The 12,913-nt window shown below is 61.0% G+C and overlaps 1 protein-coding gene across 3 annotated transcripts in view; it reads right to left on the reverse strand.

Annotated features, from left to right (window-relative positions):
- Positions 1 to 827: 827 nt before the first annotated feature.
- COL18A1 (collagen type XVIII alpha 1 chain) overlaps positions 828 to 12,913 on the reverse strand; it is a 105,642-nt gene continuing 93,556 nt past the window's right edge. For 2 of the 3 annotated variants that reach the window (XM_075542196.1, XM_075542194.1), the window contains exons 25-42: positions 12,793 to 12,855; positions 12,377 to 12,451; positions 11,516 to 11,542; positions 11,014 to 11,067; positions 10,859 to 10,927; positions 10,325 to 10,393; positions 9,775 to 9,817; positions 9,103 to 9,165; positions 7,527 to 7,570; positions 7,080 to 7,202; positions 6,425 to 6,578; positions 6,253 to 6,326; positions 5,351 to 5,482; positions 4,070 to 4,102; positions 3,283 to 3,495; positions 2,972 to 3,169; positions 2,048 to 2,163; positions 828 to 1,244 (exon numbers count right to left, since the gene is read on the reverse strand). In XM_075542196.1, the coding sequence (XP_075398311.1) occupies positions 1,034 to 1,244; positions 2,048 to 2,163; positions 2,972 to 3,169; positions 3,283 to 3,495; positions 4,070 to 4,102; positions 5,351 to 5,482; positions 6,253 to 6,326; positions 6,425 to 6,578; positions 7,080 to 7,202; positions 7,527 to 7,570; positions 9,103 to 9,165; positions 9,775 to 9,817; positions 10,325 to 10,393; positions 10,859 to 10,927; positions 11,014 to 11,067; positions 11,516 to 11,542; positions 12,377 to 12,451; positions 12,793 to 12,855 (1,761 nt within the window). In that variant the 3' untranslated portion in view covers positions 828 to 1,033. The remainder of the gene's footprint in view (positions 1,245 to 2,047; positions 2,164 to 2,971; positions 3,170 to 3,282; positions 3,496 to 4,069; positions 4,103 to 5,350; positions 5,483 to 6,252; positions 6,327 to 6,424; positions 6,579 to 7,079; positions 7,203 to 7,526; positions 7,571 to 9,102; positions 9,166 to 9,774; positions 9,818 to 10,324; positions 10,394 to 10,858; positions 10,928 to 11,013; positions 11,068 to 11,515; positions 11,543 to 12,376; positions 12,452 to 12,792; positions 12,856 to 12,913) is intronic. The other variant, XM_075542195.1, reaches the window with a different exon arrangement.

Genomic DNA, 12,913 nt, shown 5'->3' on the forward strand with positions numbered 1-12,913 from the left:
GCAGCGCAGCAAGCATGAGGACTACTCCAGCCCCACCAGGGTGTGGACTCCCACTGCCCCTTTCAGAGCCTCAGTACACCCCTTTCTACCTCCCCCTCCCCCAGCAGGCTCTATCCACCCAAAACCTAGGATGCCCAACAGTGCAGCCCAGTCAATGTGCAGCTGAGCAGGCTCTGGCTCTCCTTTGTTCAACTGGGTCAACCCTGTCGCAGGATTCAGCTGGGCAGGCCCCAAGCTGCATCCTAGCCAGGAGTACACCTGCCCCTCACCCCACTGTGGTTTTCCAAGCCCCTCAGGTCTGGGCAGGTAAACGAGGTGCCCTGACTCAGTCAGGAATGTAGTCTGAATGAGGCCCTAGCTGGGCCCAGGAGTCATTGGGAACTACAGGCAAGGGAGCCCAGGGGTGGGGTCTGGCCTGAGGGATGCTGTCCTGCCCTGATTGCTGCAGCTCCCTGCAGCACTGGGCCATTCTGGGTATGGCCTTTTGAGAGTCAGCCCAGACAATGGCTTGAGATGGGCTTTGAGGCAGGGGGCCCCCAGAAGCAACTGCTGTCTGGTGTGTGGAGGTGGCAGTAGACAGAGCTCAGGCACCAGTGTTGGATGTGGAGAGGCTGAGCAGGCAGCTAGCTTCCTGGACATGAGGTAACTGCCATTGTTCTCACCAACAGGTGGAAAGCCCTCTCCACTGCTGGCAGCTCTGCTGGGCACTGAGGGGCGAGGGCAGGGGCAGCTCAAACAGGATGGGCTTTGAGAGGGCACAGGCAGGACGCAGGTACTCCTGAGGACCTGGGCCACAGCCAGCTGGGAGAAAGTCTCGGCACCAGGTCTTGTTTTAAAACTTTTTAAAAAATACACTCTTTGGCTCCTTTTATTTCTTGAGGGGTTACATGAAGACATGGACTATACAGAAACGTGGACCTTCCAGGTTCCAAGCAGGCAGCAGAGCTTTAGACACGTGACCTGCCATCAAGAGTGGCCTGGGCCTCCTTCGTGGACACCTGTCCATCCGTCCATCTGAGCAGCAGAGGCCTCACTAGGAGGAGGCGGTCATGAAGCTGTTCTCAATGCAGAGCACGATGAAGGCATGACGGCAGCTCGCGGGCTTCTGCTCCAGCAGCTTGCCCGTCAGCAGTGAAGAGTATTGGCCTGTGGCTGCCGAGGACTCTGTCCGCCATGTCTCGCAGTAGCTCTCGGTCAGACGCCGCCCGCTGGGGTCCGAGCCGTGCCACACGCTCTTCTGGGGCCTGCAAGACATTGCCGTCAGCAAGCCCCCGCCGTGCCCAACAGAGGAGGCCAGGCCAGGCTGGACTGAGGAGTTAGTTGGGCGTGGGTACAGGAAGGCGGGGCCACAACAGGCATGGCTTCTTTGACTCTCAGCGACCCTGTTCTACCAAAAGGGAGTGGCTCACCCCGGACCAGGCCAAGAGCCATCCAGCCACTGGTTCTTCCAGGGGGCGAAGGGAACAAGCAAATGAGGCTGCTCTGAGCACCTCAGCCTGCTGCCTCTGTTGCAGATAAGCTCCACTATGTGGCCCAATCTCAGCCAGTACCATGGCCCCATGTGTATGGCTCAGGGTGACCAGTGAGTGCAGACACAGGCCCCCAGTGCCACCACTCTCTGGACAGGGGTGTTGTGGTAACAGGTCTGCACACGCCGCTTCAGCTTTGACAAAGCCTTCTGAGGGCGAGCCAGCAACTTCTGCCAGCATTCCGCGTGCCCTATACTGCACCAAGAAGCTCACCTTCTAGGGGCTACCTGCAGAAGCACAGCTGAGGACAGGCAGACGTGTATGTGGCGGTGGGTGAGCTAGGGTGGGGTTAATTTTTTTCATTTAAAAATGCCACTGATGATCTTCATGCTCTCCTAGATGTGATCAACTTTAAACAGCAAGCATGCAGCCCCCGTCTATAATACACGCTCAAGTCAGTGAGTCTAGGCACATCTCACCAGGCTGCCTGCTTGAGGGGTTTTAAAGGGAATCGGAAGCCCCTCCCAGAACCACCCTGCACACACGTTGCGCAGCAGGGCTGTGGTTGGGGGACCTACCAAGCAGGGTGCCTCAAGACGTCCCTGCCGTCGAAGGAAAAGATGCGAGCCCCGGGCCTCATCTGGCCCTCAGAGCCCGAGAACAAGGCCTCCCAGCTGGGGAACAGCACCTCGTCCTGTGGAGGAAAAGGGGGCAGGGTCCACTTGTCACCTCCTGGCTTCAGGACAGGCCTGGGCCATGGGTTGTCGGGAGGACAGGTGGATCCCAGTCAGGGGAGAGGGCCCATACTCTGTGCCCTGGATGCAGGTGGTGGGCTCTGGTCCCCAGGTCCTGGCTAGCAGGGCACTAGCCCCCTTCCCCACCTGGAGCAGATTCCTAAGAACCCCAGAGCTCCTGGGACATTGGAACACCATTGCAGCCCTCCCCAGTCAGCAGCAGTCCAGAGTTAGGAGTAAGCTGACATTGAAGACAACCACAAGAGGACCCCACTCAGCCCCCGAAATTTAGGCACAGCCCACCTGCAGGCCCAAGGGTAGGTGCTAAGGGTGGGGACATGGGCTGGTACCTGAGCAGCACCCCAAGTACATTTCCTTTCCCATCAACCTCAGGACTGATCTTGAGTTGGGGAAGCCCAGGCCTAGCCCACGGGCTGGAGCATGGCCCAGGGCACCCCACTGTTGGCAAGGGTGCAGGGCTCCCAGAGGGACCACATAGGATAAGGGGATGTTGGTCACATTGTGGGGGATGGGGCCTCTGGAATTCACTGGGGAAGTCAGCCTAATGAGTACATGTAAAGTCTAAAACGACCTACCTGCCCGCCCACTCCATTGGGGCTGGGCCACGTGTGCCTACCTAAGAGTCGCTCATAGTGGGTGGGGCCTACACGCCATCCCCGCTCCCTCCATTGCCATCCTTGCAATCCCACTTCCGATCGGGGCCCATAATCTCAGCGATGGCCCTAAAGGGCAGTAGGGCAGGCCCACCTTGAGGTTGACGATAGGCACGTCCCCGCGGTCCGCGCGCCGCACGATGCTGTGCAGGTCTTGCAGCCTCGAGGACAGGAAGGCGCGGAAGGTGCCCGCGAGCCCCTGAGCCCGCGCCTGCTGGAAGCACTGGAAATCGGCGCCTCGGATGCCACGCAAGCCCCCTGTTAGCGGGCCATTGAGGGCGACCAGGTGGAGCTGGGAGGAAGAGGGGGTGCCACGGGTCACAGGTCGGTGGGCTCCATCCAGCCCCTCCCTCCTTCAAGTCTGCATCCTTCTGGCTGCCCTCAACCCAGCCCCAGGGCGCTCACCACAGGCTGGAAGTCTTGGTGGGCGTGGCTAGGCGTGAGGGTGGGGTGAGCTGGCAGGAGGTGGGAGTAGGGAGGGTTTGACAGGCGGGCGTGGTTGGCCATGTTGGCGGCATCTGATCGCCAGTTCCGAGTCGTAGCGGGTGGGGGCTCCTGCCAGGTGTACGGACTGTCCTTGTGCACCACAGGGGGTTGCAGGGCGGCCACTTCGTTGTCCTGAGGAAGAGGGCAGGGGCATCACCCCCCTCCACTGTTAGCATCCTACAGGGCCCCGCCCTCCTCCAACTCCAGTTTGCACCCCCCAGGCAGAAGGGGCGGGCCTTCTAAGCGACTGCCTGCGGGCCCTGGACTGGAGTGTAGATGGGCGTGGAGGGGGGGGGCACCATGGAGAACCCTGCCATGCTCCAGACATAACCCCAGGGAGCCAAGTACACCCAAACCCTCTGCCCACCCAAGTGCCAGTCTTCCCCTTCCTTACTCCTTTTGCCACCCACCTGTCACCCAGCAGATCCCTGTACCTGGCATCCCGACAGAGAAGATAAAGCAATGGCGAGAGGATTTCCTCTCCCAGAGCTTCTATCCTGCATGGAGCAGTGAGCCCCAGACGCTGTGGATGAGTGGCACGGAGACACTCCACCCCAGCAGGAGCTGGCCACAGGGTACAGACTTCCAGACCTCTGCCGCACCACTGTCGTTCCAATACCGTGGAGCCCGTCCTGCCTGCCTGTGTACCAGCCCCGAGGCCCAGACCTGTAGACTAACACCCATGGGAGAAAGAAAGGCTCCTTACCGTCCCGAGTGGCAGTGGTGTCCGGCCCTCCAGCTGGAAGAGAATGCCAGGTTTACTCCAGGGGTCTCTGACCTCCTGCCAGCTGCCCAGCCCAGCCGCCATAGCACATTCACTTCGAACTGTCTGCTGGCAACAGCCACGGTTTATCCGTCCGCCAACCGGGATGTGAGCCCTCAGCATTGGCACAGGCACACAACCCCAGTGTCCGCCTCATACATCGTGGGGGTCTGGCCAGCGTCTGCTGCCTCTGTGGCCAATGAAGGCACTGAGCAGGGGGCGGCCAGAGGAGACTGGGGTGTACGAGATGTGGGGAGACCCCAGGTCAGGAGCTGCATCAATTAGAGCTTCATCAAAGGAGGCTCTGGGGAAGGGGTAGTTTTCAGGAACGCCAAGTCAACCTCTGTCCAGCCTCACCTGTGGCACTGAGACAGGACCAGAGAGGGCTGGTTGTATCTGCTCAAAAGGAGGTACTCTAGACAAACTAGATGATCCTAGGCACCCGAGGAGCCTGCCTGTGAGAGACTCGAGGCGCAGGTCGTCCCGACAGTACCTGGGGAGCTCTTCACAGAGGGGTTGAGGGTCCACCTGCAGCCCTGGGCTGGCCATGCAGAATGCCCCGCAAACACCAGTGGGATGAACGCTAGCACCAAGTCACCTGTGTGCTGGGTGGTGAGAGGGCCGAGGGCCTTCCCTTGTTTGCACCGAGAGGCACATGCACCCAGGAACTGCTCATCATTGAGGTGTGTTCCTCACGGGCCCCATGAACACTGAATGAGCGCTGAATGAGCGTTGCTCACCTTGGCTGGGAATATGCACACAGGGTGGGTGGCTTAATGGCTTTACCAGTTTTTGCATGTTGTGAATGGGTGTGAAAGCCAGTGAATACTGACTTGGGTGCTGCAAATCCACAAATACAAAATCTGCAAATAGTGAGGACTGACTGGTTGCGTGTGCCTGTGTTTACCTTTACGCGCGTGCGCACACACACACACACACACACACACACGAGGAACAAAGACCCAGCACCCCGGGACCTAGTCTCTGATTACTCTTAGCACATATAGTGTTTGGTCCTTATAGCATTCTGGGAGAAGCGCTGGTTGATGCTGCTCCAGAGGACGCCCCACCAGTGGGGAAGGGACATGCAGGGGCCAGAACGAGGCGCTTTGTGGCCGGGCTTCTCACTTTTCTGCTTTCCTCTCACGCTGTGCACACCATGAGTGAAGGCGAGACGGCTTTGTGAGCCCCATGTATGCAGAACACTGCCATCAAGGAACTCACCAGAACTCTCCTGAACCCATTCCGGACCCGGACGTACAGCTCCTCCCTCTCAGCCACGAAGATGAGCCAGCCCTCAGGCACTTCATGCACCTTGCTCAGCATGGTCTGGTACGTGGCCCAGATCTTCACCTGCTGGAACCCCAAACCCAATCTGGGTCCCGAGACTAAAGGTAGGGGACAGCCAGATCCTGGCCGAGGGTCCAATTTGGTGGGGGGAGGGGGATGGGGCAGTGTGACTGTGGGGGTGCCTCCTGCGGCAGGCCACAGTTCCTGTCCCTCGCCTCTGACAGGGATGGTCCCCCAAACCGGCTGCGCCCTCTTAGGAAGGAGTGGGGCAGGTAACCAAGAGCCCCGTTCCTGGTAGGGCACATGGCCCTGAAAGCTCAGGGGGGTCCCAAGCCTGTTTTGAGCCCTGCAGCCGCTTAGGCCCTTGCACAATGGCCTGGCATATGGGTGCTGCTGTCCTCCTCCTTCATCCCCCCACCTGGTGCTCACAGGAGCCCAGCTTCTCCTGCATTGCTCAGACTTCTTCCCAGCAGCTCAGAGTGGGGCCCACAGGGAGTTCCCCTGGAGGAGCCCCCATGGCAGCCAACCCTCACCCTCCAACCAGTGGTTCTCAACTTTCCTAATGCCACGACCCTTTAATACAGTTCCTCATGTTGTGGTGACCCCCAACCATAACATTATTTTCGTTGCTACTTCATCCCTGTCATTTTGCTACAGATATGTATTGGGCAACCCCTGTGAAAGGACCATTCAACCCCCAAAGGGGTCCAGACCCACAGGTTGAGAACCACTGCCCCAATGATCAGGGCAGCCAGGCAGTGGTTGGGAGTGGCCGTGAGGGCCGGCTGGAGTGGGGCTGCTGGGCAGTGAGAGAGGGCTACCACCTGGATACTCACACCCAAGGATGCTCCCATGTTTCCAGGGGGGCCTGGGGGACCCGGTGGGCCTGGGGGGCCAGGAACACTGATGGCTGTGAGAGAGAGCAGAGGGGGAGGTCATGGCCATCCCTGGCTGGGCAGGTGGTTCTGCATCCTGAGGCTCACCAGGACCACTCCCCGCCAGACTTACTCTGCCTGTGAGGGCCAGGAAATGAGGGCAGTCCTGGAGACCCTGGGGGACCAGGAGGCCCAGGTGGCCCCTGGCGCCCCTCATAGCCGGTGCCAGGGGGCCCCTGAGGGCCTGGGGGGCCAGGCAGACCCCGGATACTCTCTCCTTTGGGACCCTAGGGGCAGATGGCAAAATACAGAACCTTGTTACCTGTGGTACCCAGGCCCATAGCATCACGCCTTAGAGGGCTGGGCCACCCACCTCGGAGCCCCTGCCCCCCACCCCATCGTCTCCCCTTCTCCTGGAACACGAGCCCAGGGGTGGATTAGGACACCCCCATGGGAACAGGGTGGTCCCTAAGGCCCAGCAGCAGCAGAGACCCCTTCTGTATGCTGTTTTAGGGCTTACTGTGTGGGGGTTGGGACAAGAGCGCCAGTGAAAGACAGGGCCCCTCTTCCTGGCTCCGCATGTACCCACCTTCCTCTCAGCCCCCAGGTGTAAAGACATGGGGGCAGGGCCAGGAGAACAGGCTGCTTCAGGAGGGTCCAGCTCACAGACCACAGCCTCTTGGGTCTGGGTGTGGTGCTTGGCGGGAGGGGACCTGTCCTTGGCCCTGGGCCCAGCTGCACCCTGGAGACTGTCTGCACCGGCTATAGCGGCCCCAGACTCAGCTTACCGGAATCCCAGGGTATCCTGGGGGCCCAGGGGGGCCTGGCACATTGGAGCCGAAGAATCCGCTGTCCCCCGGTTCTCCCCTCTCTCCTTTCTGCCCAGCGTTCCCACGGTCACCCTTCTCGCCCTGTTGGTAGAAGCGCTTGTCTGAAGCAAAGTGAGCTGTTAGGGGCCGGAGCCCTCTCGTTCTCCCACCCAGCCAAGGTGAGGCATCAGAAGTTTCCAGAGTCCGGCCTGGAGCTCCCTCCACTGAGAAGGAGCTCCTCCCTGCAGCCTGCCATTCCCTCAGGTTTCCCACAAAACCGAGGTAAACGTCCTTGGGGTCCTGCTCATGGGGCCCGAGGCTGGTGCAGCCATTGCAGGGAACCTCCTGACCAGGCAGGTCTAGAACAGACCCTCATGTCCCTCATGGGGATATAGGGCCCCAGTCTAGCTCTGATGGCCCACTCACCTTCATCTCTGCCTCCAACTTCATGAAGTCGAACGGGAACTGCCCTGAAGATGCGCAGGGAGGGATGGGGGAAGGAGAGAGAGAGGATGTGTGAGCACCCCCCGTGACTCCTGCAGCTACCAGACCTCCCTCCCTGTCCCACCCTCAGCAGCACTGCAGCCACCCAGGGCGGCTGAGGCACGAGACCCTGCTGGCCCCTGGCTGCCCTGCAGAGCCTGCACGCTGACCAGGATGGGGCGGGGAGGCCCCACTCACAATGCATTTGAACCCACTTGGTTGCTGGGTAGTCTACAAGGGCTGGGGGTGCCCGGCATCAGCCAGCACGACTGGCTGGATGGTGGCAAGTGCACACCTGTGGAACCACCTGCTTGGGCCCCATTACCAGTCCCCTACAACAGTGTGCCATTGCAGCTTCCGGGGGAGCCCCCTCACCCGCATTGTTGCCCCCTACTCCTCCAGACAAGAGCAAGGTCACCTCCGATAAGCAGATCTAAAGGGAGGTCCCGTGGCCTAACTCTGGAGCATGATTGTGGGATTCGTCCAGAGGCCTGTGCCAGGGTGGCCGTGCTCTGTGACCACATGTCAGGATGGGTTTCCTCTCCTTCTACGGAGGAAAGTCAGCAGCCCTGCAGTGTAGCGGGTGAGGCCTGGGGCTGCTCACCACAAGGCCAGCAGTTGGAACCCAGCAGCTGCTCCTCGGGAGAAAGATGAGGCTCTCTGCTCCCGTACAGATGTACAGCCAGAGACTTACAGTGGCCATTCTGCCCTGTCCAGCAGGGTTGCCGTTACTTGGAATTGACTCCCTGGCAGTGGGTTTCGTTTGGGGGCTTCCACCAACCGTGGAACGCCGGGGGATGGGGTGTGTGTATGTGTCTGTCTGTCTGTCTGTCTGTCTGTCTCTCTCTCTCTCTCTCTCTCTCTCTCTCTCTCTCTCTCTCTCTTTCTCTCTCTCTCTTTCTCCACACTGGCCCCCTCTCATCCTCCGAACTGGCTGCCCCTGAGTGTTTTCACTGGCTGGGTGCATCTGAGTTCGAGGCTTCTTTCCACAGTTAACCCTCCCTGTGGTCTTCGGGCTCTTCATTCTTATGCTGAGAAGCCGCCCGTCTTTGGATTGCGGAACTCCTGCATGTACACGGTGCTCTTTCCATCTTTGGTTGGCTCTGAAGTTGAGCGCTGCCTCTGCCTGACAGCCCCCTCTCTGGCTCTGCAGTCGCACACACAGGTGCCACCGTGTGTCCCATGTCTTGCCCTCCAGCCCCCTTTCTCCCTTTATACGGCCCTGCTGTGACACCCCTCCCCCGTGCTCTAAGGTGACATGTAGTTGCTGTTGGCTGAGCAGCCTGGGGCGGGGCGGGGTGGGGGCAGAGCACCTCAGGACACCTCAGCACACCAGGCAGGCTGCCACCCTGCTCTCAGCAGGTGGGGCGTGGGGCTGCCCCACAGGCTCCTCCAGTAAGGCTGCCCCCACCCCAGCTACCCTTTGTGGTCCCCATGCTGGCCTGCTGCCGTGCTGGGGCTCTGGACACAGCAAATGCTGGAGACACTTCTGCAGTTGAGGTGCCTGGGGCCCACTCACCTGGGGGCCCGGGTGGGCCCACGTCTCCTTTGTCACCCTTCGGTCCAGAAGGCCCCTGATACCCTGGTGGGGGGTGGGGTGGGGGGAAGGGCAGAGATGAGATAGATCCATCACTGAAAAGGGATCAGGGAACAGAGACCCCCTCCAGCAGGGCCTCCACACTGGGTGGGGAGGGAGAGAAACTGGGGACAGCCAGCGGAGCTTGTGAAAGACAGAGGTGCGTGCGCTGCCCCCACAGAGCTGTGTGTTTCTCCCCCTCCCCCCGTAGTGTGCTCAGGGCTGTCAAGCAGAGGGGGCCTGTCACAAGAACAGCAGGGGCCAGGCTGTGTCTGCCTGTGCTGAGTTTTAGCTCAGAATCGGGCTGCCTGAAGGCTGTATGGCGGAAGCAGGGGTAGTCAGGATGAAGGACTGGGGTCTGTGAGGATGGGGGTGTCCTGTCCATCAGAGATGCCGGGAGTTTCAGACATCCCGGGGATGGGAGGCCCAGGGTTGGAAAGGGATTCAGAAACCCTCTTGGGCTTGCCACTGACTTCACAGCATCCCTGCAAAGGGCTGTCCCCTTCTGCCCACCGACAGCTGTCGGCTGTGAGCTCAGGACAGGTGGAGGGACTTGCTGCACCCTCGGCCTCTCTTAGGAACTCCCCGAGCTTGCTGCCCACAGGGCATCCTTACCTGGCAATCCAGGAGGCCCAGGGCGGCCTGAGTTGACAAATGCCTACCAAGGAAGGGGGCAAGGCCAGCACTGAGTGTGTGCTGCTTTGACCATCGAGGCCACGGCCCACCCAAGAACCCTCCCCATGGGCACACAGGGCCATGGAGGCTGTAGGAGGAGAGGCCATAGGGTCTGGTGGCTCATCTCTCCAAGCCTCAGCTTTCCCGTATGAAGTGGGGCACCGCACCACAGGGCTCAAATGTTCAGCAGCACCCACACCTCGGAGCCTACCCACTCCCATGTCCAGTCTGCCCTTTCCAAGCAGGGCAGCCCCACACTCAGGTGGACCTGCAGGGTCTATGGGGGCCACACACCTGCTCACAGGATCAACCTCGCACCTTAGCTTCCCACCCCCAGGGCCCAGAGAGCTCAGGCTGTCTCCGCCAGCTTCACCAGGGAGCAGAGCTCAGGCGGAGGAAAGGAGGCCCGCAGGCTCCCCGAGGTGCTCTGCAGGGAGTGGCCAGAGGGCCCATGGAGAGGAGCATGCGCACGTGCACCCTGGGGACTTACATTGCTGTCGTACACAGGCATTCCAGCGGGGCCAGGGGGCCCCGGAGGCCCTGGGGGACCGGGTGGACACTGCGGAGGAGGGAAAGGGCTGGTCAGGCATGCTCAGCTCCGGCCCGCCACAGACCGGCACCTCTGCCCGGCACAAGGAAGGTGGAACCCGGCTAGAAGGCAAGGTGCCCTTTCCATTCCCAGGGACCTGCACCTGCCACCCTCAGGCCACCTGGCAACTCCCCCAGGATGATAGGAAGCCTGGGGCTGGGGTGCTGCCGAGCGGCCTGGGTTTCCTTCAGAGTTTAAAAGTTAACTCCAGGGTGCTCAGGTGTGTGTGTAGGTGTATGAGTATATATGTGTGTGAGAGAGTAGGTGTATGTATGAGTGTGTGTGTGAGTGTGTGTATGAGTATATGTGTGTGAGCGTACATGTATGAAAGTGTGTGTGGTCGAGGAGCTGCGGACTGACCGCCGGTAGAGGTGTGGTCACCAGTGAAGCCCGGGCTTCCCCACACCCTTGCCCACTGGGCTGCTGCCCACTCACCCTCATGTTGAATCCAGCGTTCCCCGGCTCCCCTTTCTCCCCTTTCAATCCATTCATCCCCGGGCGACCCTGTGGCAGAGCACAGTGAGTGGGCACCCCTGACCCTCTCCGTGGTCTCCCATCAGCCCTGCCCCCATGCCCCTAGGGGTCCTCACCGGCCGTCCAGGAAACCCGATCTCGCCCTTGTACCCGGGTCGTCCATAGTGTCCCTACAGAGCAGAGGGCATGGGGTCAGTCAACAGAGGAGCAGGGGACACGGGGGTGTGGGTCCCAGAACCTTATCTCCCAAGTTGCCCCAGGACCCCCCCAGCTGCACACCTACCAACACTCACTGCCCAGAGTTTACAAGGGGCTGTGGCCGAGTGCTCCCTACCCCCACGCCTGGCAGGTGCAGCTGAGGCCATGGGGCTATGTCCACACACACGTGACTGCACATGAAGGGCGAGCTCAGTCCCAGGAGGGCAGGACCCTCAGTGCAGATGCAAGCTCAGAGGGGGCCTGCCGCAGCACTGGGGACCAGAGTACATGTGGGGGTGTGGCAGGCCCCGTGTCCCCACCCCTCACTTCTCTGCGTGGCTGGTACCCCAGAGTGGGCATTGGCCACAAGTATGGTTGCATGGGGGGCAGGCCCCTAAGGCAGACCCTGTTCATACTCACCGGGGGTCCTCGGTGGCCTGGCTCACCCTGAACAGAAACAAGCGGATTGTCAGCATAGCTTCTGGTAGAAATCTGCCCACCGGGGAGGAGGATCCCCAGCTGGGAGATGGTTAGAAGCTAGGGTCTGAGATCGGTGGGCACATGGAAAGAGCCCACTCTGAAGTTCGGCAGTTTGGAATTCTGCCAGGTCCCAGGGGTTAGCTGGCCTGAGTAGGGTTCTCCCTGTCCCTGTGGGCCCAGGGAGCAGAGGGAAAGGCAGGGGCAGCCAGCAGCGGCTCTCCTGGTATGTACATCATGGGGTCCTCAGGCCCAGAGGTCACCCCCACAGCATCCAGGGCCCCACCTTGCTCACAGGCCTGCTAGGTTGCCCCTGCGCCCAGGAGACACTGGTCCAGTCCCTCTCAGACTGTGTGATCATCTGCTGGGACGGGCTGGACACGGGTCAGCAGTTTCTTTGAGAAGTCACTCCCTGGACCCAGCGGTGCAGGGGGGGTAGGGGTAGGGGGGTGCTTTGGGTACTCCCTGGGGTCCTGTTGACCCAGGTTGGAGGAGAGGCATCCCTGGAGATTGAGGACAAGGAGCTGGGTGCTGCCGGGTTCCTTCCTCTCCCATGGGTGAGGTCCACCCAAGTCTGTGAACCCTGCAGATTGGACTCGCCTAATAGAAGAGGGGGGGCCCGCTCACTTGGCCTTTCAGGGGCTGACTTGGACCCGGGGCCTGGAGGTTGCAAAAGATGATGGACACGGCTAGCGGTCAAGGAGGGCCCTCTGCAGTCCCAGACCGGTGCTAGCCAGAGCGGTCAGCAGGAGCCGGCCTCTCAGGGACCAGCCCTCAGAGCTGCTCTGTAGCACCTGTCCTCACCTTGGCTCCTTTCTCCGGAGGGGCCAGGCCCATGCCATCAGGATGGAAGATGGGGCCAGCCTCGCCCTTCTCTCCCTGGAACGAGAGGCCCGGCCGGGGTGAACCATGGATTCCAAGAGGTCGTGGCTGCCACCCGCTCTTCAGGGCCCCACTGGTGAGACCCTCGAGGGAGTCCCAGCAAGGGAGAGAACCCAGGCGGGAGTCTGTCCCTGTGCCTGGCCACAGTCTGGCGGATGTGACACCAGCAGACACTGAGTACTCCCAGGGCCCCCAGGAGGGCTGTCCATCAAAGCACAGCTCAGCTCCTGCCAAAGGCTCTGGCCACAGAGAAGCTGGCCTCCAGGCCTTGCTGGGCATGGAGCCCTGTGGGAGTAGCCAGCAGACAGGAGCCCCAGGCGGGAACCCTGTGCCCGCACCTTCTGTCCTGGGGAGCCAGGTTCTCCTCTGGAGCCCATGTCGCCCTTTGGTCCGGCGGGTCCCTGGAAAGGAGGTCACGCTGGAGTGGAAGAGCCAAGGGCCTCGGCCTCCCCCACCATC

Source organism: Tenrec ecaudatus, chromosome 2 (assembly GCF_050624435.1).
Source record: "Tenrec ecaudatus isolate mTenEca1 chromosome 2, mTenEca1.hap1, whole genome shotgun sequence".
Classification (NCBI taxonomy): domain Eukaryota; kingdom Metazoa; phylum Chordata; class Mammalia; order Afrosoricida; family Tenrecidae; genus Tenrec; species Tenrec ecaudatus.